General features: G+C 43.6%; 1 protein-coding gene across 1 annotated transcript in view; it reads left to right on the plus strand.

Annotated features, from left to right (window-relative positions):
• pdlim5b (PDZ and LIM domain 5b) overlaps positions 1–20,000 on the plus strand; it is a 53,646-nt gene that overhangs the window by 9,214 nt on the left and 24,432 nt on the right. Inside the window, exon 3 of the mRNA XM_083670608.1 lies at positions 15,636–15,787. Within this exon, the coding sequence (XP_083526734.1) occupies positions 15,636–15,787 (152 nt within the window). The remainder of the gene's footprint in view (positions 1–15,635; positions 15,788–20,000) is intronic.

The following is a 20,000-nucleotide window of genomic DNA, read 5'->3' on the forward strand; positions in this document are numbered from 1 at the left end:
TGCCTTATATGGTAATGGATGGCATTCACCAAAGAGCTCTTTAAATAGAGGGAAACAATTACTAGGTGTTTTAAGTCAGATTGATCATAAACTATTTGTCAACACACCTCAGTAACTTGTCAGTTGAGTTGACTGAACTGTATTGGGCAGATGGACAAATCTATTTTCTGCAATGCTTTGTACTGTTGTGCCATTTCCTGTTATGCTGACATCAAAAGAAATGACCGTAGTCTCAAGGTTTTTTAAGTGTGTGTGTGTGTGTGTGTGTGTGTGTGTGTGTGTGTGTGTGTGTGTGTGTGTGTGTGTGTGTGTTTGTGTGTGTGTGTGTGTGTGTTTGTGTGTGCGTGCGTGCGTGCGTGTGTGCGTGCGTGTGTTTGTTTTGGAGGTGATACTATATGAATGGAAGAGAAATAGCCTTTCAAAGTTCCATGGATTCTTGACAACCATATATTTTAAAAGACATCATTTTGAATTATGCTGCATCTCTAGCATGGAATCTTTCAAAACCTCCAAGAGAAACATAATGTTAACGTTGGCATTTACATTTTGAAGAATAGCACTGCATGAATAAAGACAGGCTTGATACATAATTTGTCACAGTGGGCAGAACAAAAAGTAACATACTTTATTTGTGACCTGGCTTCTGCACTAGAACAAGACACTTAATGTGCTTTGAGTGAAAACAACGGCTGATTTACTGGAGAGGTGTGAGCTAGAACATGTTTCCCACAATATAAAGTACCTCTCTGGATTGGAACACTGCAGCATTCATAGTGTTTCAGTGTCAAAACCAGTGTTACAAAACCATGAATGCCAATAAAATCACCAAGTTCAGCCACTGTGAAAGATGTATTTTGGCAAGTTTTGACAAGTAGTTTATATGGTAGCTTTTCCACTGGCTATAAATGTCTACCTCCTGTCCACCAAAAGGCTTGTGATGAGTCACTTGTCGGTCAGAACACCACAAGCTTGGTGAGCGTAGCGAAGCGACATTGCTTGGTCAGATTTCCACTTGACCACGTTGTGCTCATTGACATTACTGGGACATATTTCCACCTCATCACATGGTCAGTGACTGACATCACGGTGTCATATTTCCAGTGCTGACGGTGTCCAGGCATCAGGAATGGGCCCTTTTTCTTATCCACCGCTCGGCTGTCCACCGCTCGGCTGACTGGAAATCCCATTCCGACACAAAGCACCGCCAACATACGCAGCTTGAGACTGAGCTCTGTTGCTCTTGGAGTGCAGGTGAGAAGTTGATACATGTGTGTTCCCAAATCCACAGGAGTGGGACAGTGTTCCCTTTGTGTCCCAAAAACTTGAGGTTGGGGTTTTACTGTGAGAGTGGTCTGTTGAAGGGTTGAGGATGATGAGTTTAGCTGTCGTGGTGTGCTGTGTCTTACTTGAGTCGGCCCGCTACCTCCTTAAAAGCAAGAGAATACAGTAGCCCCTCTGAATCCTCTCCAGCACTGTACCCATAAAGGAACTGATTTACCTCATTTTGACTTGACGTCTGTGGAATGAGAGGTTTGTTTTGGATATCAGGGTTAGAGGGTTAGAGGTTTGGAGTACGCTGTGTTGGTTGACGAGCATCAGAACTCTTATCAGTGAGTTTTAGTGTGAAATGATCCATCTCCTCTCAACTCTTGCCTTTAGGAAGTGCTGAATAGAGAGAGCTCTCAGCTGAGCTGAGGAATGCTGGTATAAGTCAACTGTTTATTTAAAACAAACATACTCTGGGCTACTGGTTCCATGAGGCTTATCTGTCTGTCATTCCACTGATGGGCCCTCTCCACACTCTCACCAGTCTGTCACTCCTCTCTGCTCAAAGACTAATGGGCTACAAGTGCTTTAAGTGCTTAACTGTTATTATATTGTAGTGTAAAGTCAACAATAACAATCGTAGTTATAATCTGTTTACCTTTCTGTACCCATTAACAGAGACTGGATCCAAATCGGAGCTGGATAGGATGGTATTTGGCATGATTCATAGTTACTTGGTTGAAGATATGTTGACCTGTTTACTACCTGTTTTCATATAATCATTCAAAATAGTTTCTAAAATAGAAGTGAGGGGTTCAGATCTGTAAGTGTGACATGTTGGGAGCCATCTTGACTGACTGTATTTACAGTAGGGAAAGTAAATAATTACAAGGCACTTGTATGGAAACGTCAGTCAACAGCCTAGCCATGGCCCCAGCCCACCGATTAAAAGACTGTAGAGAGAGTACTATCAAAGATCACATGAGAGTCTCAGACCACAGATCATCCAGATATCCATTAGGACTTTAGTAGTAATTCAGCATAATTGCTAGGGTGCATAATTGTCTTTGTTATGGTTTAGATGATAAAAGGGCATGTTCGTATAATTAAGGAATAATGAAGCTGTAATTGAGATGAGGGGTTGATTCCATCCTAACCAGGACGCTCTCGGCTTCATGGTCTGCTGATGAAGTGTCTCTGTTCCTCTATCTGGTGCCCAATAAGGGCTTTACTTTCACACATGCTTGATCTAACAGCAGGAGTAAGTGGCTCACTGAATTACGGGTGAGAGTTAACACTGAATCCCGTCCGAACTCAGTATACAGTATACAGTACCAATGCCTGTTTCAGCATGGGCTTGCGTGTTTTTGTTTTGTTTTGTTTTCCTTGGCTGTCTAGCTGGCTAGCATATATCTTTTCATTAGAGTTAGGAGGGCGAATAGGGAGATGCTGTAGCTTGTCTCTGATCTCAATAAACTTTGACGGAGCTTTGGCTTAGTAATAACACAGACAAATCAGTACAAAGCAAGAGAAGGAGCCTGAGTCATAAATCATACAGAATAGGAATGGGACGTGCTCACGCTACTAGGATGAACCCAGGCCCTTTGAGTTCCTTTGAAAGTGATTTGAAAGTCTCTGATGGGATTATTTGAGGGTTTTGATTGGGCTGCAGATGTTCAGAAGACCTTGTTTAGCTTTGATCAGCATTTACATCTCAACATCTATCAAGTTGATTCTAATTATTATTAGAATGTGAGACTTGTCTAATCTTCTCTTCTCTTGGACAAAGAAAGTCACTAAAAAAAATCACATTTGGGGCAGCTATGATTTTAGCAGTCCAGTTGAAATGAGAGTTGGTGTCTGTTACAATGTCCTGAAATGATAGTGTTAGTGAATAAATTAGATGAGGAGATTGCATACTGTATTTGTATAGTCTGCCTGCTTAGTATGAAGTAATGTAATATGTACCAGTGTTCCACATGATTAATGATTAACAGAGGAAGGAAACAGTCCTGTTCTGTACAGCAGGTGTCTGAGCCCCCCCCCCCACCCCCTCTCTCTGTCACAGTAATCTGTGAGTGTGAATACGCCAGCTCCTTTTTAGGCAACATTAGCTCACCTTCTAACTAGGGCAAGTCCATTCAGTGTATGATCATTAATTACATTTTCAGATGAAAGAGGGTTCCATAACTCTTGTTTCTCCTGCAGGCTAAACGATGGCTAGATTTAGTTACATGCGTCTGCGTCTTTGCAGTATAGGTCAGACAAGGGTCAGCACAGTTAAGCCCCCCTCCTTCTCTCTCTCTGTCGCTCTTTCTCTCTTTTCCTCCCCTCTTTGCCCTTCTCAACCTTGTATTCCCTCTGTTTGTGTTTGAAGGGACATGTGATACATAGGCATGAACATATACAAACTAATTTTAGCAGTCTGTTTGTATTAGAGGCAGAGCCCCCTGATGTGTTCTCTCTACCCCCATGTCTTATTATGGTCCTGCTAATGTCACTCAGAATGGAGTGGAATTCAGCTGGTGAACACTAATGCCATCGCTGCAACATAAGATCATCATCCACATGACATTTGTATGTGTCAGTGTGGTGCTTGCACATGTGTTTCTGTGTAATGGGCACTACAGTATGTCTGTTTCTGGTATGTCCGTATGTCTGTTTCCTTTACAGAGCAGTAATATTCCATTCTGTTTCAAAGGGCAGGGTTAAGATTGCAGAAGAGAGGCTTTCTAGGCCGTAGGTAAAATGGACCACATCCAAAAACATCCATGCTTCGTCGGTGTCTCAAGTTTCAGACTCGATTGTGGCCCTGAGACTAATGAAAACGTGGAGTGATCTTTCTAAATCAATAACTATATGTACAACGTTATGTCCGACCTGGAATTAGTTATCTTACTCATTAGGGTTTGTTACTAACCCTAACCCTAATGCTGGCCATTACCTCTTTTTTCTAGATCAAATTATTGGAATACATTAGGCAGGGTTGTCATTGATTCATAGTTCAGTAAGTAAACCTACCACAGTCAAACTCAAGTCAGTCTTTCAGGTCAAACTCTCAGCTGCAATTATGTTACACTATGTTCTGTGATAGGAAGGATGTGAACTCTCTCCTAGTGAAACACGATGTGTGGCTCATGGGATACAGCAGTCTGTACTGGGTGGATTTGGCATTGGGTCAGTGACATGATTTACACAGCATTTTTTAGATGAATGTGTTTTTATTTTTTAAATGAATACTTTGGGTCAACTATTAGAGTGAAGTGCAGAAACCACACTAGCTATTTTGAGCTGTGCTGCGTTTTGGGTCCAGTCAGAGCTGTTATTGGTTGACAGAGCAGTTCCTCTGGTCTGGGCCAGTCCTTACACTACTCTTTGATGTCATGGTAAACATCTATATTGCAGCCAGTCAATCTTCTTTCCAGCCACTTGCCTGGGTTCTCTCATGCAACCTCAAGCTGCTATTATACATTTCCTGATTTTGCTCTGAAGTTGTCCTTGTGTGTATAGTAATACTATGGTACTTTTACTGTATACTGACCAGCACTTCAAGGTTGTCTGTTGAATTCTCGTGGTCTTGACCCGAAACGTTCAACGTCATTGCTGAGAGTGAAGGCCAACACACAGTTTAGATTAGATGGGTTCCCTGTGAGACTGAATGTTGAAGCCCTGTGGAGCAGGCTAAGCTATTCAAGGCTGTTTCTAGGGCAATGTTCAGGCAACTTCTTTACAGCTTATCATGTATACTTTGATGAAGTACTGATGGTGGTAGTTTGTTAAAGTTAAGTTAAACTATTGTAATGTCTATTTAGATGAAAGAAAAAAGTGTTGAACTTGGTAGAAGTAGGCTTATAGGCCTACTGTGTGGATAGAAGTTCCTCCTAGAATCCAAGTCCAAGAAAAATAAATAAAAACCGAGAAAAAATGTTCTCTTGTATTTCAGGAAACCATAAAGCTAGATAACGTGTTTGTGCAGTAGAGAGGCCAAACGGGATATGGTCCAAATGTTTATAAATTATACTAATAGGCCTAATGTTTCTCAATCTGTTATCTGTCTCTTGTGTTAATGTGCTAAAACAATCCGATGGGAGTTTGTATATTGAACATTCTGCTGTGCTCTGAAGATGGCAAGAAAATCTTTATCCAAGCCGTTCACAGATCATATGTCATATTGAACAGACAGTGTTTTTTGGCATCCTCCCTATCCTTGTCTTCCTTCAAATCTCAGTAGTGCTATGCAAGCTTTATTGGCTTGGAGAGAATCATCATAAGCATTAGTACTTGGTGCCAGTTATCAGCTCTGACTGGGCGGAGTAGTATGTGGATGGATTCATGTGAACGCTTTATTACCGGGCTGTGATTTGTGCTGTGCTAGGAATGGGACCAGGGAAAGAGAGAGAGAGAGAGCAAGAGAGAGAGAGAGAGAGAGAGAGAGAGAGAGAGAGAGAGAATGAGCGAAAGAGAGAGAGAGAGAGAGAGAGCAAGAGAGAGAGAGAGAGAGAGAGAGAGAGAGAGAGAGAGAACGAGCGAAAGAGAGAGAGAGAGAGAGAGAGAGAGAAAGCACCATATGGGGAAGATAGTGATTCATAGCGATTGGAAGCGCAGCGGGATAGACAGTAAAAACGTCCAGATTGTTCAAATGCTAGATTTAAGGTTTAATGGTTTTGCAGTTGTGGCATTGTAAAATTATGTGTGTGGTTAAATTTCTAGCCATTCTGGAACTAATGGACACCAACACTACGTAATTAACACACATACACACACACACAGTGAAGAATAGGGTATGAATAGCAAAAATAACTGAATGAAACACACCATTGACAGTGGGTCTTAACCTCTACTATTTCCACTACCAATTTATCGCCCTGTTGCACTCACATCTGTTGTCATGAGGTGCTTTACGAGGCTGGTTAAGACCCACATCAACTCCTCACTACCTGCCACACTGGACCCACTCCAATTTGCATACCGCCCCAACAGATCCACTGATGACGCCATTTCTCTCACCATGTACACTGCTCTATCCCCACCTAGACAAGAACGATATACCATGTAAGAATGCTGTTCATTGACTACGGTTCAGCATTCCACACCAAAGTCCCCTCCAAGCTCGTCACCAAGCTCAGGGACCTGGGTCTTAACACCTCTCCGTGTAACTGGATCCTGGACTTCCTGACGGGCAGACCCCAGGTGGTGAGGGTAGGCAGCAATCACCACTCTCGCTGTCCCTTCTGATATTTATGTCTCTTGGATCAGAGATGAGTGTCCTCTGTGTTTCATACTTTCCTCCATGATTGGAATATTTGGATTTCAGTCTCCTCTCCTGACGCCTGTATGGGAACGGTCTCATGACCCTGGGAACTCAACAGCAATGGCCAAGGTCATCTTTGATCTTATCAGTGGAGAGGGAGAATGCCTTGAAGTCCCGTTGCTCTCACAAAAAAGGAACCTAACATCTTTTCCTTATGATTTCCTCATCGTCGCAGCCTTGAAATGGCAGGCTGTGCAATAGGAAGCAGTGTGAGTGAGAGCAGACATTATTTACGATAAAACTGTTACTTTCACAGGCCAAGATATTGAGCCAAGACTATATCAACACTTCCATTCTGGGTCTGATGATGAATGTCAGATGGAGTTTAAATGGTAAAGTTAATCATGATGCAAAGTGAAAGTTAAGGCAATAGGCTGCTGGGAATTAAATGGTTGTTAAGGAGATGCTACAGGATGTTTGTGTCATTTCAGCCGTTAGTTCTAAAATTAGCACTCACAAGCTAAAAACGCGTCCTCTAAGTAGACAGAAATGTTCTTAAGAAATGACTTGAAAAGTAACAGAAAGGGGCACAGACAGGGGCACACCTCTCCACTCCTATGAGCAAAAGCTTTTTTTGCAAACGTTTATTGACCTTATACTGTGGACTGTGTGGTCGAATGAGATACACGATTGATGAACATTATATACGCTCAACACAAGCCCAAATTGTATGTAAAGAATTAGCGACAAAAATCCTGTAGCATCTCTTTAACTGGATATACAGTAACAGCAAGTTGAGCCTTGAGCCTCTCTTTAATTGACTCAGTTTAAATCCAGGTTCAGTCATCTTTCAAACATCAGCAATGTACCGTATTTTAAGGAACTGCTTCATAGTCTGTAGTCTCAAGGTTTCTTGGGCTAAAAGTATGGGTTTCATAAAAGTAGGGGTTTCATACTGTAGCTATGCAGACAGTCTTCTCTGTGCTAAACAAACTGTATCTGAGCCCAGTTAGATCTGTATGCTTTCCAGTATTTTGTAGACAGACAGCTGCTTCTAATCTCCCTGATGCCATGGCACAAGAAAAAAGAACAATATCCATCGTTCCAGTTATCACTCCATTTTGATTTATATCTCTCCCCACAAATGCTTTTTGTTTGTTGAAAAATGTCAAATGTTTGAGATCAAGAAGTAATTGTCCCAGAAGACAAACGAGATGGCATGACAGCAGGAATGTCTGCACAGGAAAAACACTTTTCAAAAAGACTCACGCTAGCTAACACCATATACAGCTTCATGCTGTTCATACAATGTGAAATTGGGGAATGGGAAATTTATGTACGAACAATTTATAGGAATATCCATCAGTCAGCCCGTCCTCTGATTTCTGCCTCCACCAGCCTCCCCTGATATCCATGCATAGTATTAAAAAAATAGCTCAACATGATATACAGTTATATAAGTATATACTGTAGTAGTATAAGAATATACAGTAAATGAAATATGGCATGTTTCTGTTCAGAGTTCAGAGTATGGCATATTTCTGTCCTCCCAGTCTCCTCACATTTCAACCCTGCAGAGACAGAGTCACTATTCCACAGAAAGTAACCATGTCCTGCTCCTCATGGTTGATGAGTGAGAGACTATGTGGGCCCTCAACAGCAGGGCTTCAGTCTCACACGTCCTGACAAATATGTCTGAAATCTGAGTTAATCTCCTGCTTCCTGTGTGAATGTTCCAGTTTTCACTGTATGTGGAGGACACACACACACACACACACACACACACACACACACACACACACACACACACACACACACACACACACACACACACACAACCTTACCAAATCGTCCCTGCATGCTATTTTTGCTCACAGTCCGCCACAGCAAATGTGCTGTGTTTGACACATGGTTATCAGGTGATTCCTGAGGATTTAGGGCTATGTTTCTTAACTAAGCCGACTATTCAGTACTCAGTCTCTGATTCTGGCCCTACTATTGGAATGTGTTGTTTTGTTTGCGTTGTCATGGCATTAGGCATGAGTGCCAACGCCGGTCTGCTAGCGTATCTCCTGTCTTCTAGAGGCATGGCCGCAGGAGAAGGCGGCTGGAATCAGACCATGACAACCAAGCCAGAGACACAGACAAGAGCCTGCCTCTGTTCAAGTGGCTTTGATTGGAATGTTTTCCTCAAAGAAAAAAGAACACTTGCTTTTTTTTTTATCCTCTCCTCTATATGTACCGTACCCCATTTCTTCCTGCTCCTTTCTCCTCATTCCCCCCAATTTCCCCCTCTCTCAATCCTTTCATTTCCTGTCCTCTCCTGTTAAATATACTCCTCTGTCTAGAGACATGCAACAATGTGTACAGGTTGTAACAGGTGCGTAGATAAAACAGACGGGACGCACAGGCCTGCACAGCCCTCTATTAGGTTCTGTTCTTCATGGGCCATTTCTTCTGCTTGTTCTGGCCCAGCAGGTTGCGGTAAGCTGCTGCCTGCTGCACACCGACTGTGGAATGCTGCCTCGACAGATTCATCCCAGTGGTTTTACAGGGCAGAGGGTTCAGGCATCAGGGCCTTGCTTTTTAATCAGCTTTATGGGGACGTGCTGGGGCCGCAGTCCTGCCTTCCTCCACTCAGCAAAAACTCTCTACAGAGGAAATTGATTCTCACTGCGGTTGTATTGTTGGAGTAGTGGAGTGGAAATGAGTCACTTGTGAGCACCTACTGTACTGTATGGGAATTATGACAGCATGTCCAAGGGGGCAGCCAGGTCGTTAAACTGTAACACCAGCTGGGGATCAAATCTAGGTCTCTCACATACTGTGGGAGCACGGTCACGAGTAGATGGGCTAGGGGTTAGGATCAAACATTCATGGAGAGACTGGTATTGTATTTGTGTATTTGCAGGTACTTTATTATTAGGCCTTTGGCAGGTTAGGGCAGACTGGTAGATGGTGTCATTCACATGGTTATTGACATAAAGTATCTGTAAATTACCGAGAGTGATCTGACTCACTCTGACTTGATTCCACGTGTTGCTTTTAAACAGAGACGTGAGAAACAATGTTTTTTCGCCGTGGTCTAGATATCTAAGGCCCATATAAGGTTCTCTGTCTGTCAGGTCTTCTCTCTGTCTCAGACAGACGTCACTTCCATTTCACAAGCCGTCCTCTCTCACCACACAAGTCACTTCCTGTGACATGACTCCTAAAAAATGCAACAACCGTAAACACTTCAGCTGCCTCTCTCACTGGCTTTGTAAGGGATTGTTGGTGCTCATAACTGCAGTAAAGACAAGCAGTAGCTTGCTCACTATCAACAGAGGTGAATTTAATAGGCTTATGGCATTAAGGGTTAGGCCAACTTGAATTCTTCCCTCAGAATGGGGATATTCTGTGATAAATCTCTGTGATATATCTCTATTCTCCCATGGGTTGACTGGGTGTGTGTATAAGGTTTGTTGCTTGACTTACTGTATGACTGGGTTGCTGAGTCTTTATCTTTATGAGAGATACATGTGTAAGAAGTTTGGAAGATAAGAGGAAAAATATGAAAGAAAAGTGGAGAGGGGAGTGTAATGTCTTTCGTCATGGGAGCTGGATGAAGTATTTGCTAAAAGTCATTATCTGCTAAGTGTTGATAGAATTATACAGGAAGGAAAATAAACTTACTGTACCAAGAACATTTCTAGAATAATAGATAATAATGATAATGATAATAACAAAATAATGATACATCTGAAACTGCCTCTCTGTCTTTGTAAGCAAGCGCTCCTTTACACAGGAGTTTCTCCTAGAGCTCAACTGATCCTCCTCACTATCATCCATCATCTGGGCCCAGGATTTCAAAACTCTAAATCTACATCAGAATGATCCGGATTCTTTTTTGCTCTCCAGCATCAGATCTATCTCACAAATATTTAGTAGTAGAGGGGAAATCAGACGATGCTCGATCTGATCCTGGATAGCAACAAAAAAAGAATCATTCTCATCCATTTTGAAATGCTGTGTGGGCCCAGGCTGGTAGAATATGAATGAATCTACTGTTGATTCATAGCATGTTTATCCTGGTTTTCTCAATAAAGAAACTCTTCCCTTTTCACGATAAGATCATATATCGGTAAACCTTTTTATCAGAGAAGTTTGAATTGGATTTGTTGGATTATGTTTTTTATTATTTAATTACTAGGGTAATTTATGTGCAGCAGGCTGATGGAATACACGTGGAACCAATTGACTTGGGGTGGAGATCTCCTGCTCTCCTCCCTCTCTCTTTAAAGTGACTCTCTGTGGTTAAGATGAAGCCATACCGCTCAGCTCTCACTTAATCCATCTTGATTAGATCTCGTAATCAGCACCATTTGTCAAGACTGAATAGAGCCTTATCTTTTACCCAGAAAATAAGGACATGCTCTATCCAAACTGTAGGATTAGTGATGTCTTGGGTATCTGTAGTGAAGTAGGCTATCTTATATAGTCCAGGGAGGGTAGAGCACATTGTCCACTGGCCAACTATAGTTGGTATTATCTCCACGAGGCAGCAACAGTGTCATCTATCACCCTAACCACTACTAAATCCAGCCTGCTTTTACTCAGATTCAGTCATAAACCCACAGAGAGTTGGAGGCAGCTGTGGTCTGTTTCTCCCTCCGCGGAACCAAGAGAGAAGCTGGTGTCATCCTGGTGGAACAGCCATTCATTAACATTAACGGCCCAGCTATGAAGCCGGCACTGTGGAGAGCACCACAGCAACCAGCGTGCATTATGTGGTTGGATCAAGATCACATTCGCCAGAGCAGAGCAGAAAAGAAGGAAAGATATTTCATCCATTTTTGGACAGCTGCCTCATTTTCGTCGGCCACACAAATGTAATGAGGAGCATTCTGTTGCTTTTTATGAAACAAAAGAAGGGTTGTGTTTTTGTGCTCTCGTCGAGTCGAGGAGGAACGGGGTTCCGATGCAGCCGGGTCTCTCTTGTAACCTGTTCTTTTGATCTGAGTTATAATTTGTCCACAGCGTTGACTGAGGGACTGCCAAAACACTGCAAGGTGTGCAGTGGTCATATACTTCACTGATATGTGTTGAACAGTGCATACAGAGTGTGTGTGTACTTTTCTGATCTCTATCACACTTGGTGGTGTCCTGTGTCTTTCTAGTTTTATGATATTTATAGAGAGGAGATTCCGGGGATTCTTAGCATGACGTGTATTTGTTTTGTACTTGTGTGAGAAAGACAGTGTGTGTCTGTGGGACGGCCGGCTGATAAAGCGCCCTCTGTTCTCTCTATTATTACTCAACAGACGGTAAAGCGACACAGTAGACTCTTTCAAACGTAGCCTCTCTTCTCTAGAAAGGAGTGTGTGTGTGTCTGGAGATGATGATAAGCATTTGAGGGTCTTACCAAATATAGACAACGGTATCCAGCAGGCTATTGCCTTTAAACTTCACGGATATAATCTACTGTAGATGCCTAATGGCCAGATGTACTTGTGTCTGTGTGCTTGTTTTACTCAACACCCACACGCACACACACACACACACACACACACACACACACACACACACACACACACACACACACACACACACATAACTTGAACCCAGTGGAATCCCAGCTCCTGCTGAGTGTTTGACTGTGGCGGTGCTCCGTCCCATAACCCTGGTGTTGACTCTGTTTGTGACCACAGGGCTGTGGAGGGTCTCTGATTTGCGTGGGTCAGAGAGAGTGTTGGCTCTCCTCTGGAGAACAGAGTGTTATTCCCCAGGGGGTGCTCAGACTCACAGTAATGGGGTTTGTACTTACCACTCATCAGATTGGACACCAATTAAACCCCAGAGAGCAATTTAGGTGATTTTATTTTGAGCGGTCCTAAAGCGAAATGAGCCAAGTCACTCTCTGTTTGTGTGTGTGTGTGTGTGTGTGTGTGTGTGTGTGTGTGTGTGTGTGTGTGTGTGCGTGTGCGTGTCTGTGTCTGTGTATTAATAGTGCATTCTGTGTGCCTGCCCTGCCTGTGCACTTAACAGAACATAAGTGCCCAACCCATGTCTGAGTATGGTATGCATATGCCTGAACTATGCTTCCTGTGCTTCCTGCTAGCCTGTGCATTCTGATGTCACTGATAACAACACCAAAAAAGGGAAACTTGAAGAAAATGTGTCACTGCGGACCCAGCGGTTATTATCCCCCCCAGTGTAAACAAAGACATTCAGTCCCCCGACCCTGTCTGCCTCATTATGGAGCTGAACACAAAAGCAGTCCTCACCTCCATACAGTACTGTATGCTCTTGACTTCTGTAGGAACAAGAGGCAGTCTATTGTGTCACACAAAGTCTAGGTACTGCACTACTGAGTTCTCTAACTTCCCAGACTGAAGGGATTCCCAGTCAGCAGAGAGAGAGAGAGGGAACATCCTGTGTGTGTTGTGTTCAGGTCTATACATCGTCATGCTTCCCAGCTCCAGCCTTTATGCTCTCTCTCTCTCTCTCTCTCTCTCTCTCTCTCTCTCTCTCTCTCTCTCTCTCTCCCTCTCTCTCTCTCTCTCTCACACACACAATGCCCTGAATGGCCTGAATGGGGCATTGATGGACATCGGTCTCCTATGGCTGAATACTCACGAATGTGACTCACACAGCCTCTGTGTGATGAGGAGCCAGAAACACTCGCAGCAACTTGTGTTGTCGAATGATAAATGTTACCTTAAAAGCCACATGTTGGGTGAGTCACATTTAAATAAAATTCTTTGCGTTTTATGAGGTTGTAAGGTAGCATGACAGTCTTGGCTGAGCCAACACATTGTTATGGTCATAGGTCATAAGAAAGAGTGAAGAAGTCTGACAGAGACAAGTCCCCCCACAACATGTTGTTGCCTCATTAGGCTCTGTGCTGTCACATCTACAGGCCTCCCCCCACATACACTAGACTACCACTAGCCCCCCCTCTAACCTCCTGCCCCCTGACTGCTACTGTGCTCTATGATGTGTGGTATTAAGGCCATAGAACATTATGTTCAGAGGTGAGAATCCTAGAATCCTAAAAACAGCCAGGAGCAATGTTTGTTCCAGTTTGATGATGGCGGTGCCGCGGATCCACAGGTGTTGACGTTTAGGGGAGTGTGGAGTGATTGACGAGGTGCAGGCGTGCTTGTGTAATCGCCACTGGCTCCCTCGCTCCCTCGCTCGCTCGTCATAGAGAGAGAGTCATCCCACCATCGTCATGGTTTCGTCAGGCCGCTTCCTGTCTTGGCATATCCTGTGTTAAGCAGCGGATCCAAACTAGCGGGGCGGAATGGAAGATGTGACGCACCTGACCCCACCTGTTGTCTGGGGAGGAGAGCCGCCATATGGGGGTTAGACAAACAGGGGTCGGCTTGTCCTCCAGTGGTTTTGCTTTGAATTAGGATGAAATGCAACAGTGTTAACTACATCATAGATTTACAGTACTGCTTGTCAGCTGTTTTGGCTGTTAATGAAGTCTGTCATGACTAAGATGTGGGGCAGATAACAGATCTCTAAGGAACTCCGTCAGATTTTCGTTGCAGTTTTTTCCCCATGTTTTCCACTCTCCTCGGGACCTTTCCCACAACCTTTTTTTTTGTTCTCACAACCTCTCACATGATCATAGATCTAGCATGACATCAGGGTATTAGAGCTGATCCCTTTTCACACTTGAATAGATAACACAAACTAGGATATACTGCATTATACCATGTCTCCTCCACAGCAGGCTCAAGTTCAGCTTCCAGTTCATTACTTAGCATCAGATAAGATCACATCCTTCCTCCCAGACCGGCAAGGCCTCCTTGCGGTTTCTCAGGCCCCTTAGCACAGTACATCACAATCTCTCAGAGATGGGACGATAAAGCATACAATAGTAAAACAGTCTCTCTAAGCAAACTCAGACACATGCATGACCTAGCCTTCTAATAGATTACAGTGTGTCTACTCCAGTCATACAGTATGGGCCTAGCCGGCCTGTCTGTCTGTCTGTCTGTCTGTCTGTCTGTCTGCCTGCTCTGGCACAGTAGACCTGAGGCCTCGTCTGAAGGCTGTAACTCATGGGAACCTCTTCATAAGCACCTCTCACCAAACCCTCAGAATCAAAAGGTTTGGGTAATGTATGGCCCGGTCTTTACCACGGGGATGCCTTTTTAAATCAAAGCCAAGTGGGTTAGAAGTACCCCAAGAGAGAGTACCCCGAGAGAGAGAGAGAGAGAGAGAGTATTAGCCAACGGTGGAATGTCTTGGCCGTTATTTCTACGTGCCTTTTACTTCGATTCGGTGTTTGATTTAGAAGTCCGAGGCCATGCCACCTAGACTGTAAAATCATTACCTGTCCGGACGTCTTTGTAAGTTGGGGAGATATATGACATGCTGCCGTCTTCTCACTTCAAAGAGGTCATGGAGCAGCAGCACACCCAGCATGTGTGGAGGTCTGTCTGTCTCAGGGGTGTTTGCTAAGGCTATTCTGGGCCCCGCTGATAAGTGGCGTTGTGAAGAGGAGAAAACGCCTGTGTTGCGTAACCAAGGTTACATAAGACATGAGAGAGAGAGACAGAGAGAGAGAGAGAGAGAGAGAGAGAGAGAGAGAGAGAGAGAGAGGGAGCACACAATGCTGGGCGAAATAAAATAATGGATGAATATTTTATTGTGTAATTTTATCATTTACGACTATCATTTCCTGTTTTCAGTCAAGGGTTGCTCATGGGACAGATCATGCCTCAGCCTTTTGTTCTGTGTTCTGTGATAAAAGCATTTTGGAACAGTGCTGGACTAGAGTTTGGAAGTGAATTCATGGATACTCAAGTTTGTTGAAGAAGGTTTGGTCCATATTAAAGAGGGAAGGCGAACACAGATCTAATCTGTGACAGAGTGTGATAAATGCTGTTTTGTGCTCTGGGAGGAAGCATATTGCTGTGCTCTCCACTGTTTGGGGACTAAATACCCCCACAGTCGAGTAGCTAAGGTCAGTATGGCAAGATGTCCCTCACCCCTGAGATGCTGATGTTTCATGGCTTCAATGAATGCACTGTATGGTTTGAATATATACTTTATACATGCGTTTTAGGACCTCATCTTACCGTACATGAACCAATATTTGTGATTTATGTCTTTGCAGTTGACTGATGGGGGCAAGGCAGCCAACGCCAAGATCAGTGTGGGAGATGTAGTCCTGTCTATTGACGGCATCGCCTCTGACAGCATGAACCACTTGGAGGCTCAGAACAAGATCAAAGCCTGCACAGACAACCTCAACCTCACCCTGCAGAGGTAAGACAGCCAACACTCACACACACACACACGCACACATACACACACGCGCACGCACGCACGCACGCACACACACACACACACACACGCTGCTTAAGCAAGATGCTTATGCCTACATACTGACCTACATGTTGTGTCCTAATGTAATTTCGACATTGTTATGACACTTTTGCCCATGTTTTCTCATATTCAAATGGAACAGAATAGAGCCATTGAGTTTCATTACAGCCTGCATGTTGGTTTTACTACACTATGTACTCTCATGGTTTATTTAAGACCGTAGTTAAAGTGCGTCTTCTTTTTTAAGCTCTTACAGACTTTGTCTGTGCCTTTGTTGATCTTGCCTGGAAGTGTGTATTTTTGGTGCATTTCAGGGGCTTGTAAATGGTCAGTTGATATATCAAATGTTAAAAAGCAGGACAACTTAACTTCCCTCACGGGACCATCACCCATTGAAAACAAAACACAAAATACATAGAGCAGTGTTGGGTAATTGTCATGTCTGAGAAGACTCTTTTCCCGTTCGGATTTAGTTTTTCTTCTGTGTCAATTTGACCTTTTCAATGAAACAGATGAACCTGTACTGGTAAAGTGTACCACTTTAAGCGATCTCCTGGCTGTTCTGTTCATGCAAAGCTTTAATGCCATGTCATTGTCCCTGGAGTCTTCTCAGGAATGCAGCCTGGACGTTATGGCTCTGGTGAGATTTATCACTCTGGCTTGTTTTGTCTTGCACGTTATGTATCCGTGTGTTTGTGTGTCTCTGGCATATCATTCAGGGCTCTAGCGTGTGAAGTATGGGAGCTAATAAACATGCTGTAGGTGGAAAGCAGGGGAGGCTGGTGATGGTAGAGGCTCATTGTAGTGCATGGAATGGAATGAGGTTTGGTAGCAAACACCCCCATCAGCCTCCACTGGTGCTAAGGTTAGGTCAGATCTACAACGTCCCTGTATATATTGTTGGCACATAGACGGTATAGGGGCTCAGAGGAAGATTAAGAGACATTAATCACAACAAGGCTTGAAGGTGTAAAGGAGAGGCTTGTCTCCCTCAGGGCCACCAGCTGAAGCATGTGGCAAACAGACAGGATGTAGAGTATACCTCTGCCCTGACCCCAGTAAACACGTGCCCGGTTCATCCAGAGGGTGGGTCAGGAATGGAAACCCAGGAGAGAGATTTAAATCAAGGGCCACCAAAGGGCTCAGGTGGTTGTAGAAACCCTATGAGAATGAACTGTGCCACATCATTGCCATTGCCACGGAGGTACTGTATTGTATCGAGGAGGATCTGAACCAGTTGCAAATGCTTGCTTGGTAAGAGCAGAGGTATGTGGCATGACATGGAGGGCCTGGTTCAGTACAGAGGAGAGGAAACAGAGAAGACTGAACTTTATGCTGTCGCAGTGGAATTCCTTTTTAAACATTTTACACACGTTTTTTGATGGCTCTTCAGCGTTGGGCGTTGAATCTGCAGAAATCATCAGATCAGACTGGTGTTGTCAAACTGTGTGTAATCCCCTCCCTGCTCCTCTGGTCCTCAAGCCGGTGTTTGAGATGAGCTCTGAGGCGGAGAGGACCGTGGTCTTTCAGGGTCCCTCAGTGCTACTCCAGCAATGTTATATCTGTTACCACAGCAACCCACCCAGAACATTGCTACACTGGGCCAGTCGAAGGAGGGACATGGTCAATAAATTTCAGACAGCACAAGCCTGGCTACAGTGGCCTTGTATGGATTTAAGTGAACCGCTGTGAGTAAAGCTTTTAATAAAAGCTCTTAAAGCACTTGGTACATTGATACAACCTTCAAAGGAAAGACAGCAATACGAGACAGCAATACTAGACAGGGTATCAGTTGTGCTTACATTTCAACAAGTTCCCTGGAGAGCAGTAAAAGCAGTTACTGTAAGTGCTCCTCAAACTAAATTCAGGCTCCATTTGAAAGGAGGCCAATGGGTACTGTACAGAGTAACCCTCTATTAGAATGGCATTAGGTGATGGAAATGTTTATTATTAACTGTTCATAAATGTGAGACATTGTAGGGCTTGATTGTTAAATCTGATATATCCAAATGATTCAGTCCTCTCAACACCATTGTGGCTTTGGCTAATAGATGTAACCTTGTTTGCTTCAGAAGAAGAATAAACATCAAAGATCAAACATAGGGTACAGTACGGTGGTAGTTCTCTGGTGCCACAGCCCACAGCCACTCCACACTGTTTTTGGAAAGTATTTTGTCAAGGGCTTATTCCTTGTTCGCGGAAAGTGCAGAGCCCAGTGTTCCATAGCCCTGTGGCCTGCGTAGTCCTGCAGCTACTTGACAAATGTAGGGAAAACACCTCAGCCGCCCAAGCTGTAAAAACCTGTTGACAGAAAAGCACCAAGCTTGCTTCACATGTCCTCTCTTTCTGTCACCACAACATGAGATGAAGGAGCATTTTCACTCTAATGGAAGGAAAATATACCGAAAATAGCCCCATCACACAGCTGTATGTAATCTAGCAAGTGTGATAAATGTACAATGAAACATCAAACACTCAGGCAATACTAGACTGATGATACTCATGAGCGGCTACTACCGTACAGTGGGTAACTAAAACCCCATGTTTCATGTGTACACTGGCAATGACAAATGTTGTGTGGTTAGAAACTATTAATCAAAGTACTGCATACATATAAACAATTTGAGAGAAATCTAGGGAAAGTGACACTATTTTAGGTCAAGGGAACTGTAACATTGAATTAATGCATGTGAACCATAGTGATCTACTTGACATATAGAAACACTGTCATCCATGTTGTTCAGTCATAGTACGGTATGTGCCCTGGCAGATGGAATGAATGCTCAATGTTTCCATCCCTTCCTGACCCCCTCCCTCCCTCCCTTCCTCCATCGCCCCAAACCAAAATTTGTACCTCTTCTCGTCAGTTGTGAAAAGAATGCATCGATTCCATCAAATCGCTTCAGACCGCATTCGCTTCCTGACCATATTTATTTTCTTAATGTCAGTGAGGGTAGGCCGCTCTTGCTGAAACTGTGTTCCAAATAGATGATGGTCCAGGATAGGTTTACAGTTACTATGAGGTCATGCTTTCAATTCTGAGGAGACAAGCCTACATTTTCTCTGCCTTATTTCATAAAATGAGTCAGAAACTCAACTATTACTACAGTATATACAACATATCAGTGTAATACATTGACTATAACAGTCGTCTGAGCATTGGTCTGCCAAAACTATGAAATCTATCGCCACTTTGAGAGCCACTGCCCTCAGTCAACTGGACAGTCAGAGATGGTTTGGACTGGTCTGACCCTCCTGGATGCTAAGGTGATTCTGATGCACTATTTTCATTGAGAGTTGACAATCAAACTATCAGGATCTAGTAAACATACAATAACTGGCAGAATGAGATCAAGGTCTGGCTCCACCCAGCTTTTGTCACAACTCCCTTTCCATCTCTGTCTGGGTGATTTATGACTTAAGATGCTGGCTGATAAGAGAACTATGGAGGCTGCCTTTATGATAACATTGCAGCAATGCCCAAGGTTTGAGTCATGTGAGTCAATAAGCTATTGTTATGTCATATTGTCATGTTTTATATTGTGTGAGCAGGAAAGTCACTTGCATTTGCCCTTGTTAAAGGAAAATCAGGGAAGGAACAGATAATTGGGTTGAGAGTGCCTCCTTTGTCATCCAATTTGTTGTACTATAGAGCAAATGAAGCAGCTCAGATCTAAATGGATGATATTGCTTCAGTGCAGAGAGACATAAATTATCCTTCCTGCTTCTGAGAGGGAAACCAACTCCGTCCAACTCCACATTGCTGTTGAGGTTGTGGTTCAATCAACACAAATGTGACGTTCAACTCATCTTTGTACACGAAGGGTGAGCATTCCTCTCAATAAGCTTCAGAGGCAAAAGTAAAGGTATTTAGTGCCAAGTTTATTCGGTGGAGAAATCTTTTCATCTCACGCTTGAGAAACTGCAACTTTATATGATCTTCAATTCTTCTCTGTCAGATTTGGCCTTTCCATCACTGAACGCCCTCCCCTCTCACACCCCTGCTGCTTACGAGCTTCCCCACACACCCTGATCCGTAGCCCAGCGCAAGCTAACAGGGGAGGCTAGGCTAGCACGTTGCTTTGATTAACTGACTTTACGAGGTGATACAGACTGGGCATCCAAGAAACTCTTTAAGGTCTTGGCTCACAGT

The sequence above is a fragment of the Argentina silus genome (assembly GCF_951799395.1).
Source record: "Argentina silus genome assembly, chromosome: 5".
NCBI classification, from domain to species: Eukaryota; Metazoa; Chordata; class Actinopteri; order Argentiniformes; family Argentinidae; genus Argentina; species Argentina silus.